General features: G+C 40.3%; 2 protein-coding genes across 2 annotated transcripts in view; both read right to left on the reverse strand.

Moving 5' to 3' along the window:
* Positions 1-15,786, reverse strand: part of LOC138029614 (neuropilin-2-like) — a 112,615-nt gene that overhangs the window by 90,181 nt on the left and 6,648 nt on the right. The window lies entirely within an intron of this gene.
* On the reverse strand, positions 4,050-7,744 carry LOC138028839 (uncharacterized). Its single transcript, XM_068876462.1, has 2 exons — positions 4,325-7,744; positions 4,050-4,090 (listed from the first exon to the last, which is right to left on the reverse strand). Exon 1 carries the CDS (start codon positions 7,354-7,356, stop codon positions 4,609-4,611), a length of 2,748 nt encoding a protein of 915 aa, XP_068732563.1. The 5' UTR covers positions 7,357-7,744; the 3' UTR covers positions 4,050-4,090; positions 4,325-4,608.

Below are 15,786 nucleotides of genomic sequence, written 5' to 3' on the forward strand. Positions count from 1 at the left end.
TTTCCCAAATAAACTAACATTTGGAACCATTTTTTTTTAATAATGCAGTAGATAAAGGGTAACAAACACTCGATGAGCTAAACTGATTATTATTATTATAATTATTATTATTATAATTATTATTATTAGTAGTAGTAGTATTATCATCATCACCATCATCATTATTATTATTATTATTATTATTATTATATTATTATTATTATTATTTTTAGTCTGGAATAGCATGTAATATCAGTAAAAAATATTCGGCATTTGGGCTCTTTTGAGACCTATTATTGTTATCGTGCTTTCTGCTTCCTATGTGGGCAGGCCTAGGGAGTATTTTCCGACATGCCAATACAGTTTCTGCACTATTTGTCCCATTTGACATTTGATAAGATACCAGGGTGGGGCGAGATGCATTAATTTTGGGTAAAATTCGGCAACAACTAATTCTTTAATTTGCCGATAAAACCTCGAAATCATGAGAACTTAATTTTAATAGCGCATACTATAATGTCGATAATGCTAGTTTCTTTCCATTTCGGGCATGAAATGTATGGCAATTAAGTATTTTTTAATCTTTTCTGTGACCGCTGTAGTCTGCTTTCGCTTATATGGTCAATGCTTTCCAATATACTAGAACAGTTGACAGTTAGTGAAACTGAAAACACGTACTGGTAGTCGCGATTTCGGGGTTTTATTAGCAAATTAATAAAAATAGTTGTTAATGAATTTTACCCAAATTTAAAGCACCTCGTCACCCCCCCCCCCCCCCTCCTCCGCCCACCCCCGTATCATTTTGTATGAATCATTTGGAATTGATTTACTTGCGAAGCTGGGTGCCATTTATTTAAGCACATATATCATCGGTCCAAGCGAGAATGGGCTGGGACTATACTACGAATAACATAACATAAACAAAAAATAAATTAAATAAATCCCTACAACGAGTAATTTACTTCGGAATTTTAACTTGGAGGACACCCTTTTGAATCTGTGCTAAGATATCTGTCAAAGGATCCCTTACTGTATATAGGAAGCCAGAATTTGAGAGATATTTAGAGGGAGAAACTTAGGCGATTCTTGCCATTAGGATACAAACCGGGGGGGGGGGGGGAAGTCGGGAGTGTTGGGGTTAGCTTAATTGAGATGTTCAGTCATTTTTACTATTGAAGGCTCCACTCTTCCTTTTGGGGTAGGGTCGTATCTCTTGTTGAACACTATATTTCATTGGCAGTATAGTGTCGTACTTCCTATTGTTTTCTGTGCTAAATCGATTGTTATCTTTGTTCGTTCTACGATGTACTGTTCTTTTGGCCAATCCTGAAGCCCGTTCAATGAGCTACGACACGACCTTCCTTTTGCCGATGTTTTTGCGTGACATCTTTCTTAAATGACAGATAGCGTGACGGAATAAATCAATTAATCCTTTTTGAGAATCTTTTAGCGCTTGATTTGTTTCTCTACATCATCAACTGAAAAGAGAGCAAATTTGACGAGCGAATTTCTTGCGACCACGGAAGTAGAGGAGATTAAAAATGAAAAAAAAGTCTTTCAGTTTACAACAGTCCGAGCATTGAGGGCCTTTCTTGTGGCTAGGATTTCTGTTTTTCTTTTTAAAAATTCAACGCATTTAGTTCACACTTTATATCTTATATCAAACAATAATTTATGAACTTCATTTTCAAGAGCATATTTGTATAAGTTCTGTAGTCATTGACACTTAACAGATTATTTAATTTTGACCATCTACAAAGATTAACGCTTTTGATGAAGTTTAACCAATCTTAAATTGTCGTGAGGGCGGCAAAAAAATGAGAAAGTAGCACACAAGAGGAAGAAGGAGTTTGTTGAATGTATAAACATTTTGACGGTCTCTGACATAAGATCCATAAACGAAAATGATCATGACGTTATGATGCGCGTTTGTTGTCTTATAGATCATAAATAAGAACCAGTCAACCTGAATGCATAATTTCAGCATATTGGACAAATACAAACTGACACCACTGACAGTCTAATTTGCAAAATAGCAAGTATTTCGTAATTTTACAAATGCACCAAAAACACTAAGGAGCTACATTTCAATCCTCGATAGAAAACAAAATCTCTTTAACTACGCAAGAAAATAATTCAATAAAGATTGGCAGTGGGTCCTTTGAATGGGAAAAGCAGCATTGTGGGAATGGTTTGTGTTGTACTACTGAAACAAAACAGGTGCAGCGAAATGGACTTTCTAACCATCGCAGTCTCCTCCACACACTAAGAGGGCCATCTTTGTCAGTGCCTTGGTCTGGACTTGAAAAATATATAACCTCAACGTAACATAACATGCCCCTCGGCCTTTTTAATCAAGGGTTTTCAACTCAAGTCAAAAATTAGACTGGAGTCCTAAAGACATACTTTAGGCGCATTCGAATTTAAACAGCCTGCAAAAATAAGGAACTAGCCTTCACAATAACAAAAGAAAATCAATTTTGGAATAATGCTTGTTTTTGTCATGACTCAAGCATTTACGTTTTAGAAGTCCGGAGTATTTTCTTAACATGCTGTCCGTTCAGTCTTCTCTCATATCAGGACTCAGCAGATCTTGTAAATTAATCGTGAGTTCAAGTTCCTGTTGTAAACGTGTTTTAGAAGGACCGTGGCAACAATCTATTGTAATAGTTATACATCCAAGATCCAACTTGCAGAGCAGTAAGACCACAAAAAATGCCAAGAACGTTTAAAATGTAAGAGTGGTTTGCTAGAGGCTTTGGAAATCAGTCTTCAAGTTTGTTATACTATGCTACGCCGTACGTGACAAAATATCAAGTCCGCTATAAAATAAAACAACTTGCACAATTAACACTCAAGTTGACAACAATTAGCATCAGTTTGTTTGTTGACCAAATCAAATTCCTCGCAATTTATGCCACTTCTCTTGTTGTGCAATTCATGTATTCAAGGCCCGCGCATCGAATGTCAAGCTCGATAATTTCAATTCAAGATGCTTGTTTTATAAATCAAGAAGGGAGAGAATAGCTTTTGACCAATTCTATTTTCGAGGGGAACTGCACCAGTAATGGCGGTCAACCCGTTTATCGTTCCAATAGGGAGTTTAAGAAATGACGACTGCTACGGCAACGACCGTGACACCAAAAAACAGTAATATCACCTGTTTTAATATATCAGGCGGGCCAGTCCGGCTAGGCCCCCTTTGCCAAGATCTCAGCTCATGCCTGTTTTTATTTAGTAAAATTTCGGTTCGTTTATATCAGAAGGCGGGCTGGCCCACTTGCCGAGATCCCGGTCTGAGTTACGGAGATCTCGGCAAGCCAGGCTAAAAAATTCTCATATAAACGGTCCAGCCCGGTTTGCTGGGATGAAAAATTCTCATGACGTGTGAGTTGCCTTGATAACGTAGTTGGATTTGCATAATCACAGGATTATTTTTGCATCTGTTGTTTTAAAATGCCATTCCGTACTTGCTAGCGCTAAAATGAACCTTTCGTTTCGAACGTCAAAGCAAGAAAAGTCACCAGGTACCCCATGCGTGACTTTGACGGTTACAAGACACGTAAACAAATTCCTAAAATTCATCCCGGTAAGCCTGACTGAAATCGTCCATATAAACACTTCATCCGTTTTACCGGGCCAGCCCGTCTAACAGGGCTGGCTCGCTTCTTATAAATTAAACAGGCCCTAAAAGAGGAAGAAATTATCATGCTGCACGTGCGGCACGCATTTTTGAAAGGCATTTCTCTCTCGTACTCATCAAAACAACAACGTGAAATGACCAATTTTCTGGTTTTGACGACAACATGGACAACAAACAGTGAATCTTTTGTTCTTTCTCTTTTTTTCAAATCCGTTCGTACGATTCTGGTTATCGAATACTTCGCCTGTCTTATACAACATAAACAAGATGGAAACGCCTTGAAACACTTAGCACTTAGGATAGCTCAAGCTAATAGTTTGAAGTAACGTTTTCGTCGCCGCAGCCTTCTTGGTTTCTTAAACTCCCTAATGTCCGAAAGTGTCCCTTCGGCAATGAAAACCCAATAAACGGACTCTGGACTCTCGAATCGTATAAATACAAGCTGATTTATTTAATTCTTTATTCGATCTGAAATAAACACAATATATACAGAAACTTAAAAACTAATAGGTTAATATAAAATGAACGAAACTAAACTGATAATCAATAAACGCTAATGTCCAAGTATTCCTAATACACGCGATCAACTAAATTGGTTTTTACATGCGAGATAATATTCCATTTAACACGAATATAACAGAAAACTCTAAATCCAATTCTTACAAAAAAATCGAGAAAAGAGAAACTTATTAATCAACTTACTTCGTGACAAGACTCCAAAGTAAACCTTGAATTCCATAATAAATGCATAACCAGGTAAGCCATAAAAACGGGTAAGCCAAAATCACAACTGCACGTTCCACGAGTAGAATAAAAAGCGACAAAATTTGCTATCTCAAGTTACAAATCATATCCTATTTCGGGTTAAACAAAACGACATTGACCAGCTAACTATTAATCATATTACGATATTAAACGTTACGCAATACTAATAAAAGTCACTGGAACACTCTCCGCCCCGATGAGTGCACTTGCTCTCATCTTCTTTACAGGCAGTCATTATCATAGCCTTCTGCGGGGTAGATAACAGCAATCTTGGAAATGGGCCTCTGGTATTCTCCATCGCGGGTCTTGACCTTAACATTTCTCACTCTGCCGTCTCGTCCAGGGTACACGTTAATGATGGGGCCAACATTCCATTTCCCACGAACTGCATTTGGTGATTGCATAATGACAAAGTCACCCAATCTAAGATTTCTTTTCTCTGCGTGCCACTTTTTCCTTGGCAGCAGTGACGGGAACACATCCCGAGTCCAACGGGTCCAAAAGGAGTCGACGATTTTCTGAACAAACTCAAATCTATGTCGCGGGTTCTGCGTCTGACGGAACGGTCCTTGTGGAACTTGTGATGATGCTCGACCAAGTAGGATATCATTGGGACAAATGTATGAGCCATCATCTGGATCGTTGGGAATTCGTGCTATTGGGCGCTGGTTGAGTAGGTTTGCTACTTTTAATAGGCAGGTGTGTAACTCAAAAGGGGTTAGCACTTGATCTCCGATCGCTTTCTTTAAGGTAAGCTTGCAGCTCTTCACTAGTGCTTCCGCACACCCATTCTGATGAGGAGCAGCTGGTGTGGCAAATTGCCATTTCATCCCCTTGTCTGCACAAAATTCTTTTAGCCTGTCCGTATCCAATCCTTTCACCATTGCTTGTAGTTCCCGTTCAGCGCCAACCATTTGTGAGCCGTTGTCACTAATCATCAATGCTGGCATTCCTCTAACAGCAAAGAATCTTCTTAACACCTGCATCAGTTCCATTTTTGAGCAGTCCGTTGCGAGTTCTAGGTGAACTGCCCTGGTATTTAAACAGGTGAATAGCACTCCATAGTGTTTGGTAGTCTTATTTCGACCAGTCTTCACTTGGTACGGGCCAAAATAATCGCAGGATGTGAAGTGAAACGGAGGTGTAAAAGGAGCCAGACGGTTTTGCGGTAAGTCGGCCATGACTTGGGTCTCCACTTTCGCTGCCACTTCACGACAAATCACACACGACAAGTCATGGGCTCGGATTATCCAATACTTTTTTCTTGATTTAGCTACTGTTGCTGCCACCCCTGAGTGTCCACACTGGTGAATGTGCTGTATGATCAACCGAGATATCCAATGATCGCCAGGCAGCAATACTGGATGCTTGCTGTCGTAAGAAACTAAAGCTTTCTCGACACGACCACCAACTCTAACGATGCCCTCTCGGTCGGTGTATGGACTGAGGTTCTTGAATTCACCTTTGCTGAGACGGTTCTTCAGACCTATCTGCAGTTCCTTTGCCCACATCGTCTCCGCACTCTGTAGCTCTTCGTTTGAAAGGGGGCCATCTTTAGGCTTACAAGCCTGGTTTGCTAATCGGTTGCGCCAATGTGCGCGAAGGTTCCACACAAATCTTGAAGTATACGCTGTCACACGAACCAGTCTTTTCCAGCTTGAAAACTTTTTGCAGTCTAGGGGTAGCTGTCCCTTGTTTCCCTCAAAGACTAGGTGGACTGCGCGTTGTTTCCTTTCAACTCCCCTTTGGTCAGCAGCTGTTGCATCTTGTGGCCATTCACTCTCAGGAAGACGAAGGAAGCTAGGTCCTTTCTGCCACCTGTCTGCTAGGTTTTTCACTGATATCCCTCGAGATACCTCGTCCGCCACGTTTAGCTCTCCTGGAATGTGCCTCCATTCGGCAGGGTCTGAGTTGTCCTGAATTTCTCCTACTCTGACAGAAACAAAAGGTTTGAACCGCCTAGCCTCACTGCATATCCATGCCAATACTATCCTGCTATCCAGGAAATAGACTGCCTTTTCAAACTTGAATCGACATTCTTCTAAGATTGTCTTGCCCAGTCGGGAAGCCAAAACTGCACCCTGAAGTTCCAAGCTGGGGATGGTCAATCTCTTCAAAGGAGCCACTCTGGATTTCGCCGCAATAAATCGAACGCCAAATTCTCCGGAAGTTAACTGCCATCTCGCGTATGCGCAGGCACCAAATGCTTCTTCTGATGCATCCGAGAAAACGCAAAGAATTGGCTGACCAACTGCATCGGGTGGAGTTAGGCAACGTTCAAAGCTGACACCGTTCAACTGCACCATCTCTTCAAATAGAGTTTTCCACTTCTCAAGACGTTCGGAAGGTAGATCTTCATCCCAGCTGATGCCTCGTTTCCAAAGCGTTTGCAGGCCTATCTTCGCTTTTATGAGGAATGCGATCGCGTATCCTATCGGATCGTAGACTTGTGCCACTCGGCTAAGTATTTTCCTCTTTGAGAGCTGAACCATTTCTTTGCCTTCAGGGAAATCTGCTGGCACTTTGAAGGACAGTGTGTCTCTTTCGCTAATCCAAACCACACCCAGGACCTTTTCCACTGTAATTCCTTGGGGGGACACTTCTTGTTGTCGGTTCTTTTTTTCTTCAATCCTGTTCGACACCCAGCCTTTAACTTGAAATCCTCCTGTCTGAAGTACGCTGTCTAGATCTGTTGTAAGCTTCTTTGCTTCTTTCACCGTTGATACAGAGTCACATATGTCATCCATATATGTGTTGTCTTCGATGACTTTGGCCGCTGCTGGAAAGGTTGCCTTTGCCTCTTTCGCGGTTTTCCTAAGGGCTGTCTGAGCCATCGCAGGCGCCGGTTTATCTCCCAATGTAAGTACAGTTTTTACATATACACCTGGTTCAAGGTGTGTTTCCAGGTTTCTCCACAGGAACCTGTGTACCTGCTGATCCATTTCGAGGATTCGGATTCTATGATACATCTTCGAGATGTCTCCTAAGAAAGCCACTTGATTTTCTCGAAACCTAAGGAGAACACCGAACAAGTCGTTCAACAAATCGGGTCACTTCATCCAGTAGTCGTTTAATCTGTGACCTTGGAATGCCGCTGATGAGTTGAAAACAATTCTGACTGCGGTGCTCTTGTTCTCGGGTCTTAAGACTTCATGGTGGAAGATATAGTGGACTGGACCTGTGTATTCTCTTGCTTCTTTTTCTGTCAACTTCCTTGCGAACTGTAATTCCTTCATTTCCATCATCTGCCTGTCATAAGCTCTGGCGTGCTCTGGGTTTCTAAGTAATCGACGTTCCGTTGCCTCCAATTTCCTCAACGCTTGTGACTTGTTATCAGGAAACTGACTGGGATCCTTTTTCCACGGGTATGGGATTAACCAGTGGTTTCCAATTTTCTGACACGCATCTTCAATTAATTTCGCTTCGCTCTACATGGCTACGTTTTTCTGCTTCGCAGGTACAAGCCTTAACAGCAACGCCCATGCTCTTTGTGGACCAAAATGCTGCCAGGTCAGCGGGTGCTTCCAACTTGATATGATACACATGGGTGGACGCTGACTGACCGGGTATTGCACCAAAAACAACCCATCCCAGTGGTGAGTGCCGCGCGATCAAATTGTCAAACTTTCTAGTTTCTCCGGTGTAAAGTTTTGCCTGGTCAATTCCGATAAGCAAGTCCGTCTGTCCATGTCCCAGGTGGAGCTGATGTCTGTTGAGGCCAAGTTTTTTCGCAATATCGGTAATTTCCACCTCTGCTACGTCGTCGCTGATTGACGGGATTCCTATGGCGTCTATGACGTGTGCGCTGCAGTCCTCTAGTGATCTCAGCTGAATGGGATACATAATTGTCTTCAATGCTTCTTCCTCGCCGCCCACTTTTGTGATGGTTACCACGACTGATTTTCCTTTTCGCTTTAGATCCTCTGCGAGGGATGACCTGATTAAGCTTATCTGCGCTCCTGAATCCAGTAACGCATTGGCTTTTCGGGTCACGCTGCCAGTTCCTACTATGTCCACTTGTACAATTGGTAGCAATGCTCTCTGATTACTCGTCAAGGCGGAAACAGTTGCGACTGTCGGTTGCATGGCTCCATGCAAGAGCGGGTGATGGAAAAACGTACATTGAATGCCATTGCTTCTCTCAGGACATTACCTCCTTCTTGAACAGTTGACTGACCTATGATCCCTTCCAGCACGTTTTAGACAGCTGAAACACGCGTGGTTTTCCTTGACAGCCTTGATTCGATCTTCTGCTTTAAGGGACGTAAACTTCCGGCATTGGTCAATCCAATGATTTGAATTCCGACAAAACCAACATCTGTAGACCCTTGAAGTGTTCGTTTCAGCTGTTCCAACGTGGCTCACCGGAAGCTTGGGTGGTTGGGTAACACTTCTAAGTGGTGCCGTTGCTCTCATACGGGACTTCATTTCCTTCGTCATCCAGGTTATTAGCTGAGCTAGAGTAGCGTCTTGTCCGCCGTTTTCAAGGTGCCGTGCCCATACTTTTCGGTCGTCACTGCACACTCTTTGTTCTATCAACGCCAGCATGTGATTATTGTCCATATCATGCGGTCTTCCGATTTCCTTTAAAGTATTGAAGCTCCTTTGGACGAGATGAACAAGATCGCAGAAACGAGCGTCCTCTCCCTCTCGTAACGGTCTGAATTTGCTGATGTCCTGAGTAACTGTATCCGCTACAAATCTCGGGTCTCCATAGACTGAGTCGAGGTGGCTCCATGCCGCGTCCTATTCTGTGCCAATTCCTTTGATTAACTCTAACGCTGCCAATTCCTTTGATTAACTCTAACGCTTTTCCCTGTAAACTTGTGCGCAACAACGAAATTGCATCTCGCTTGCTGAATCTTGAGTCGACAGCATGTCTGAAGTCGGATCGAAAAATTGCGTACTCTCTTACATCTCCATCGAACCGGGGCATCTTGGGCTTTTCCATTTTGAATCCACATGACGTACTGGAAGAGCTAACCGGATTATTCGCGCCAATGCTGTGTCCGTTCCCACTGACGTGAACGCTCTCCTGTGTCGGTGCTGTTTCCATGTTGGGCCCTTCGCCAAAGTTCTCAGCCGCCGCACTATTCGTAAGTGCCGAATCTTGCATTTCTTCTCCATTTCCCATTGACAACATTGCGATTTGTTCCGCGGGTGACGCCACACTTCCGCTTTCCACATGTGATTTTCCATTGTTTGTTGCCAAATTAGCATAATCCATCGCCTTCATTTCTATTTCCAAAAAGAAGTCTTGACACTCTTCTAGCCACGCTTCTTCTTGCTCAAAAGCTTCATCTTCGACTAGTAGTTGTGTGTAAGCCTCGTGCTTGATGACCAGATCTTCGAACGCGGCTTTCACGCTGTGCAATGCTTCTAAAATTTCACTTATGAGCCTGTGGTCGCTCAATTTCCTTCGCAAACCTTTGCCTTGCCGGGTTAGTGCCGCTTTCGCCGTTCGCCGTTTTATTTTTGCCTCTTCCATGACCGCTTCTGCCATCGATCTCGTACGTTTTCACTCCGCAAGGGGACCAGGTTAGCCAACAAGAAATCGAATGAAAGTGTCCCTTCGGCAACGAAAACCCAATAAACGGACTCTGGACTCTCGAATCGTATAAATACAAGCTGATTTGTTTAATTTTTTATTCGATCAGAAATAAACACAATATATACAGAAACTTAAAAACTAATAGGTTAATATAAAATGAACAAAACTAAACTGATAATCAATAAACGCTAATGTCCAAGTATTCCTAATACACGCGATCAGCTAAATTGGTTTTTACATGCGAGATAATATTCCATTTAACACGAATATAACAGAAAACTCTAAATCCAATTCTTACAAAACAATCGAGAAAAGAGAAACTTATTAATCAACTTACTTCGTGACGAGACTCCAAAGTAAACCTTGAATTCCATAATAAATGCATAACCAGGTAAGCCATAAAAACGGGTAAGCCAAAATCACAACTGCACGTTCCACGAGTAGAATAAAAAGCGACAAAATTTGCTATCTCAAGTTACAAATCATATCCTATTTCGGGTTAAACAAAACGACATTGACCAGCTAACTATTAATCATATTACAATAATAAACGTCTCGCAATACTAATAAAAGTCACTGAAACACTCTCCTGTTGTCAGTTTTTGTAGCCATAAGTTTCTAGTGGATTATATTGGTTACTCAAACTGCTTGTTGTAGATGTGCTTCATTTTGCTGATCATTCGCAATTGGGTCTCTGAGCGAGTTACTCTTCACAACTTCGGGAACTGGGTGAAGTTATAGCGACATGCGAGGAACGAGTATTCCTGTGCTTGGGCTGAGTGAAAGATTCGCCTGTAGACCAAGATCCTCGATACTTTCAGCGGCCCCTGTCTCGCTCAGATTTACTCGCGTTTAATCATTTTGCTATAGGTGTTCAGTCCCCCTCGAAAATAGAATTGATCAAAAGCTATTCTCTCCCTTCTTGATTTATAAAACAAGCATCTTGAATTGCAATTATCGAGTTTGACATTCGATGCGCGGGCCTTGAATACATGAATTGCACAACAAGAGAAGTGACATAAATTGCGAGGAATTTGATTTGGTCAACAAACAAATTGATGGTAATTGTTGGCAACTTGATTATAAATGGTGTGACTTGTTTTATTTTTAGCGGACTTGACATTTTGTCACATTCGGCGTAGCAGTATGCTTGTCCTAACCTCAAGCTTTTGAACAAGATACACTCCTATTTAGGTTAGTAGATATGTATGTAGAGAACCATTATACAATGCAACAAGAGAGATTAATTAGCGAATAATGCAATGCAAAGAGTGATTCATACCCCATTCACACCAACAAGACATGTTTAATTAAACTGGGTTTTACAAAAAGAAAATCAGTCACAGAAACGACTGGCTTTTACATGAGATTTAGGTGGGTTTCAATACATGCTTTGATCTGTGCTAAATTTGCAGTCGACAAAATGCTGTATACATGATTTAAAAAGAAAACAATTTGAAACCGTGCTTAACTAAACATATTGAAAAGATGGTTAAGGTTTGGTCTGAACGGGCCATTAGGCTGTAAGTAGTGTCTGACTTTGCTGAATCACCCGATTCATCGTTCACAATTTCGCGACACATCCGACACTTTCATGAGTTGTCCGCCCGTAAATGCAAAGTGAACAATACTCCCAGATGTCTCATTCCGACGAATTCTCGTCCTTAGAAATAAAGTTTACGTGACACCTGTTTGCACCCTTGTCCCTTTACGATACCTTTGGATCACCCCTGATTAAAACACTAGACAGAAGAGTCGAAACGTTAGCTCTTTCAATCATTTGTAATTTTTGGAGCTACATTCAAGAGTAGCATCAAACTATGTCTGAAAGTTAACAAGAGTCTTCCAATTAATGACCTGATCAACAACAACAACACCTAGGAATTTTGTACTTTCAACTTGTTCAACAACATTGCCATCCATCACAAGAGAAATATAGTGAGCTAAATCTATCGGGCTATGTCTGAAAACTATGAGTTTGGTTTTCTTCATATTAAGAGTGTATCAGAATTTTGCCGACTTCGAACCATTATAATTCCTTTAAGGTCTGACGATTGTGGATAGCGAGAATACTTCTCAAAAAGCTCTTCTCGTGACATTATTTTCGTGAAGTATGACTTTCAGAATCAAGCTATAATGATCGTAAACGAAATTTGTAAATTTCAGATAAACCCTTGTAAGCAAAATTATGCAAATTTCCGCGAAATTTGAAGCGACATCAGGAGCTTTCTAATATCCAATTTTCAGACGTTCTGCTTTGTGGAATGATCTAATTTTCTGTTGAGTGAATAATATTAATAAGATGACTAAAAATTATTTTAGAATTTTTGAAATCTGCCTTTTTGCAGCGGAGTTACAGGGGCTTGAATTCGGCCAAAATCCCATACATTCACTGTAATTTAAGCCGCGTTTGCCCACCAACCAAGATGGCGTCAGAAACCTTGAAAAGGTCTATAAATAAATAAACAACAATGATAACGTTATCATGTGCGTCAGTTCTCCTACAGATAATAAATAAGGAGTCAAACTGCAGGCATAATTCAGCTTATTGGACAAACAATAACTGTCACCACTAATTTGCGAAATGGTGAGGATCACGTTTTTACAAAAGCACCTAAAATATCATAATGAAGGCGCTGTGTTAAAGTGCTACTATGATAAAAAAAAAAAAGATGTTCCTTTTTATATTCAGATTTTGAAGGTGCGATTGCTTAACTCTTGACTGGCAAAATTTTGAGATTTGATTTTTATCCAAAGGTCAGGGACACCCAACCGTAATCTTCGTTGAATTATGTGTTCAGGAGAGTCAAACTGTTCTAAGAATTTCGGTTCTACGTTGCCAAACAGCCACAGATTTCTTTACTAGTCCATCATCTAAAAGATTCGAAACCAGGGAAAAGTAGTCCTTACGTTTTCGAAAGGGGTATTTTTGCAATTTATGGCACTTAAAAAGGTCACCTAGCAGTTTCGGATGAGCAGATGATTCGGTTGGAAGTTTCTTAGGAGGTAACGCTCAGCTAGCAATTTCTGAAATGAAGACATCCTTCCTTAAAATTTTCGGACACTTCAATTTTCAGCTAAGATATCCGAACGGATCAAATTCTCCTAGGTGATAAAAAAAATCTCTTTAGACAGTCTTTATACATTACAAGGAGCCTAGAAACGTCTCCCAAAGGCTTTCATTTGGCTTAATTTACTCCTTGGCTGCTCTTGAAAGGTTGTTTGCTTTGAGTGTTTTGGACTTGACGGTCCTTTTAGCAGGTTAGATTGGGCTTTTTCAACAGTTAAATTATAACAATGATCTGCATTTTAGCCCTAGTCTGCAGTCTGCATTTTACAATGACCAGTTTCGAAACTCGAAATTTCGAGTTTGTGAACACAAAATTTCGAGTTTCGAAACTCAAAATTTCTAGTTTGTAAATTCAAAATTTCAAGTTTGAAATTTGAAGCAGGAAAACTGATCACGAAATGCCATGTCCCTTACGGGCCACCGTACAGTCCTAAGATGCCTCCTAATGTCTTCGGTTAGTTTTGAGGTCAATTCCATATTGCAAATTGTGTAATACAGTTTTTGACATATAACTGTAGCAAGAAAAAAGAAACCATTACGAAACAGATGTAAAGTAGATAACGAAAAATAAGAAAACCTAATGCTCCCAAGGATTCTTCCAGCAAGGATTCTTCCAGCAAGATATATTGACCCGGCAACCAGATGTTAAGTCAACATGGATAATTCAAGTTTCCTTTGGCGTTTGCCAGTAAGGTAAAAAAAAAACATACTAGAAGAAATAGTCATGTCAGCCCAGAAGCCAATGTTTCTCGCTTCTCTTTTATTTGTTATTCTTCAGAGACTGGAATGCTGTATTTCAATACCACACAATTCAGTGCCTTCTGATTTTCTGTAACACGTACCACAGGCAACCCAGTGTATGCTTCACGGAAGCATCTCGTTATCTCGTATTTTCCAATTAGGCCGGATCTTTCATAAATTATCACAAATTTTCTAACTCGCATCACGCATTTTTTATGTCGAGTCACGCGAGTTTTAACTAGCATCTCTCATGCCGTATGTCTCCTACAAGCTTATATATAATGATGACTAACTAAAGATGAAAACGAACACTTCCCAGACACAATGTAGTAACGAGATGAAAAATACAACTTTACACCAATGAATGTCTCGATAAAGCTCCAATCTAAGATGAAACTTGACAGGAACTGACAAACTAGATTCGTTTAGCGACCAGCTGTTCGTGTTAATGAATATTACGACTAAAGTTCTTCTCAATAATTGCTGTCAATTTCGTATTTCGTAATTTTATTTGACACTAAAGGGAATGTGACTCATGGTTAACATGTAAAACTGTTTAATAGTTCCTTGCTGAAGAAGTTTAATCCCAAGGACTGAGCTGTAGAAGCAACTTTTAATTATAGATTCTAGTAGCTTGGTGAATAGGTTACTTTACCAACCCTTGAAATTTAGTATTCGTAGTAATTTAGTATATTTACAACAAGAAGGGAAAACAAACTGATCTATCTATGGAATAATCATGTTTGCCTGCGATGTCCAGTGGATAACGACAATAATGAAGACCAAATATAAAGCCAATTTTTCCCAAAGACTGTTAGAGATGGAGAAAAAAGCACTGAAAATATATTGACCCAGCAGCCAGATCAGGTTCAAGCAACAGGAGTGAACTTAAGTTTCCTTTACCTTTTGCCAGTAAATGCAAAAAGAACTAGCTATGTTTGGTAAACTGTCGTTCAAGATGATGGCCTTTAATTAATGCAGTTCAGAAACTCTTGTTAAGGGAGCCAATATTGTAAAGGATTTGTAGTAAATGCCGATTAACTTAATCCAGGATTAGCGTAAACTCTTGTTTCATGTTCTCAACTTTTTGGTGAGTTTCTTTTGCTTATTTCTCTTTTTCAAGATAGACTTCTTCTAATGTAAAGTTTTGGCGAATATCAGCGTTAAACAGCATTTAGGAGTAGAGAAATAAACCTCTTGGTTAATTTTTAAGCTGGGATTAGCGTTAATCGGCTTTTGAACAACCGGGCCCAGATCTTTAATAATTCTTCCTTTCAAGGATCACCCGTCCTAGAGAATCCCCATTTTGGAATTTCCCCGTTTTAGAGATTCCCTGTTTTAAAAACTTCCCTCCCTCGATCCTTCATTACCTATTGTGGAGAGCCGTTTTAATTTAACATTTTCTACCTGGTACCTCGCATTTTTTTAAATCCCAGATTTTCTATATCTTGCAACTCGCATTTCCTAACTCGCCTCTCTCATTTTGTTTATCGCGCATTTTCTAACTCTTACTTCTCCAACAAGCTTCCGTATTTGCAGGCCTTCATATATAATCGTGACTAAATAAAGATGAAATCAGACTCAACCCAGACAAAATGCAGTAACGAGATGAAAAAATCATGCAATTTTACACTAACGAATGTCGCGATAAAGCTCCATCGCAAGATTAAACATCATGGAAAGACAAACTAGTAACTTCTTTTAGCGGCCAGCTGCTCCTGTTTCGTAGCTTTATTTGAAACTAAAGGGTAAGATGACTCATGGTTAACATGTTAAACTGTTTAATAGTTTCACGGCTTGGTGCAGAAGTTTAATCCCTAGGACTGGATGAGCGATAAAATTAAAATTTGTAAGTTAAAGATTCCAGTAGCTTGGTGAGAAGGTTACTTTACCAACCCTTGAAATTTAGTATTTGTAGTGATTTAGTATATTTACAACAAAATGTGTGGTAGTTCCACAAAAATGACAGTGGTCGTAACGGCGCTTAATTTAGGGGAGAAAATGAGAAATTATCCTCAAGTGCTGACGTTCTTCATA

Source organism: Montipora capricornis, chromosome 13 (genome assembly GCF_036669925.1).
Source record: "Montipora capricornis isolate CH-2021 chromosome 13, ASM3666992v2, whole genome shotgun sequence".
Lineage (NCBI taxonomy): Eukaryota > Metazoa > Cnidaria > Anthozoa > Scleractinia > Acroporidae > Montipora > Montipora capricornis.

What these genes read in the sequence shown, in the direction of transcription:
- LOC138028839 (XM_068876462.1), bottom strand. Translation starts at nt 7,356, where the DNA reads ATGTATCATAGAATCCGAATCCTCGAAATGGATCAGCAGGTACACAGG.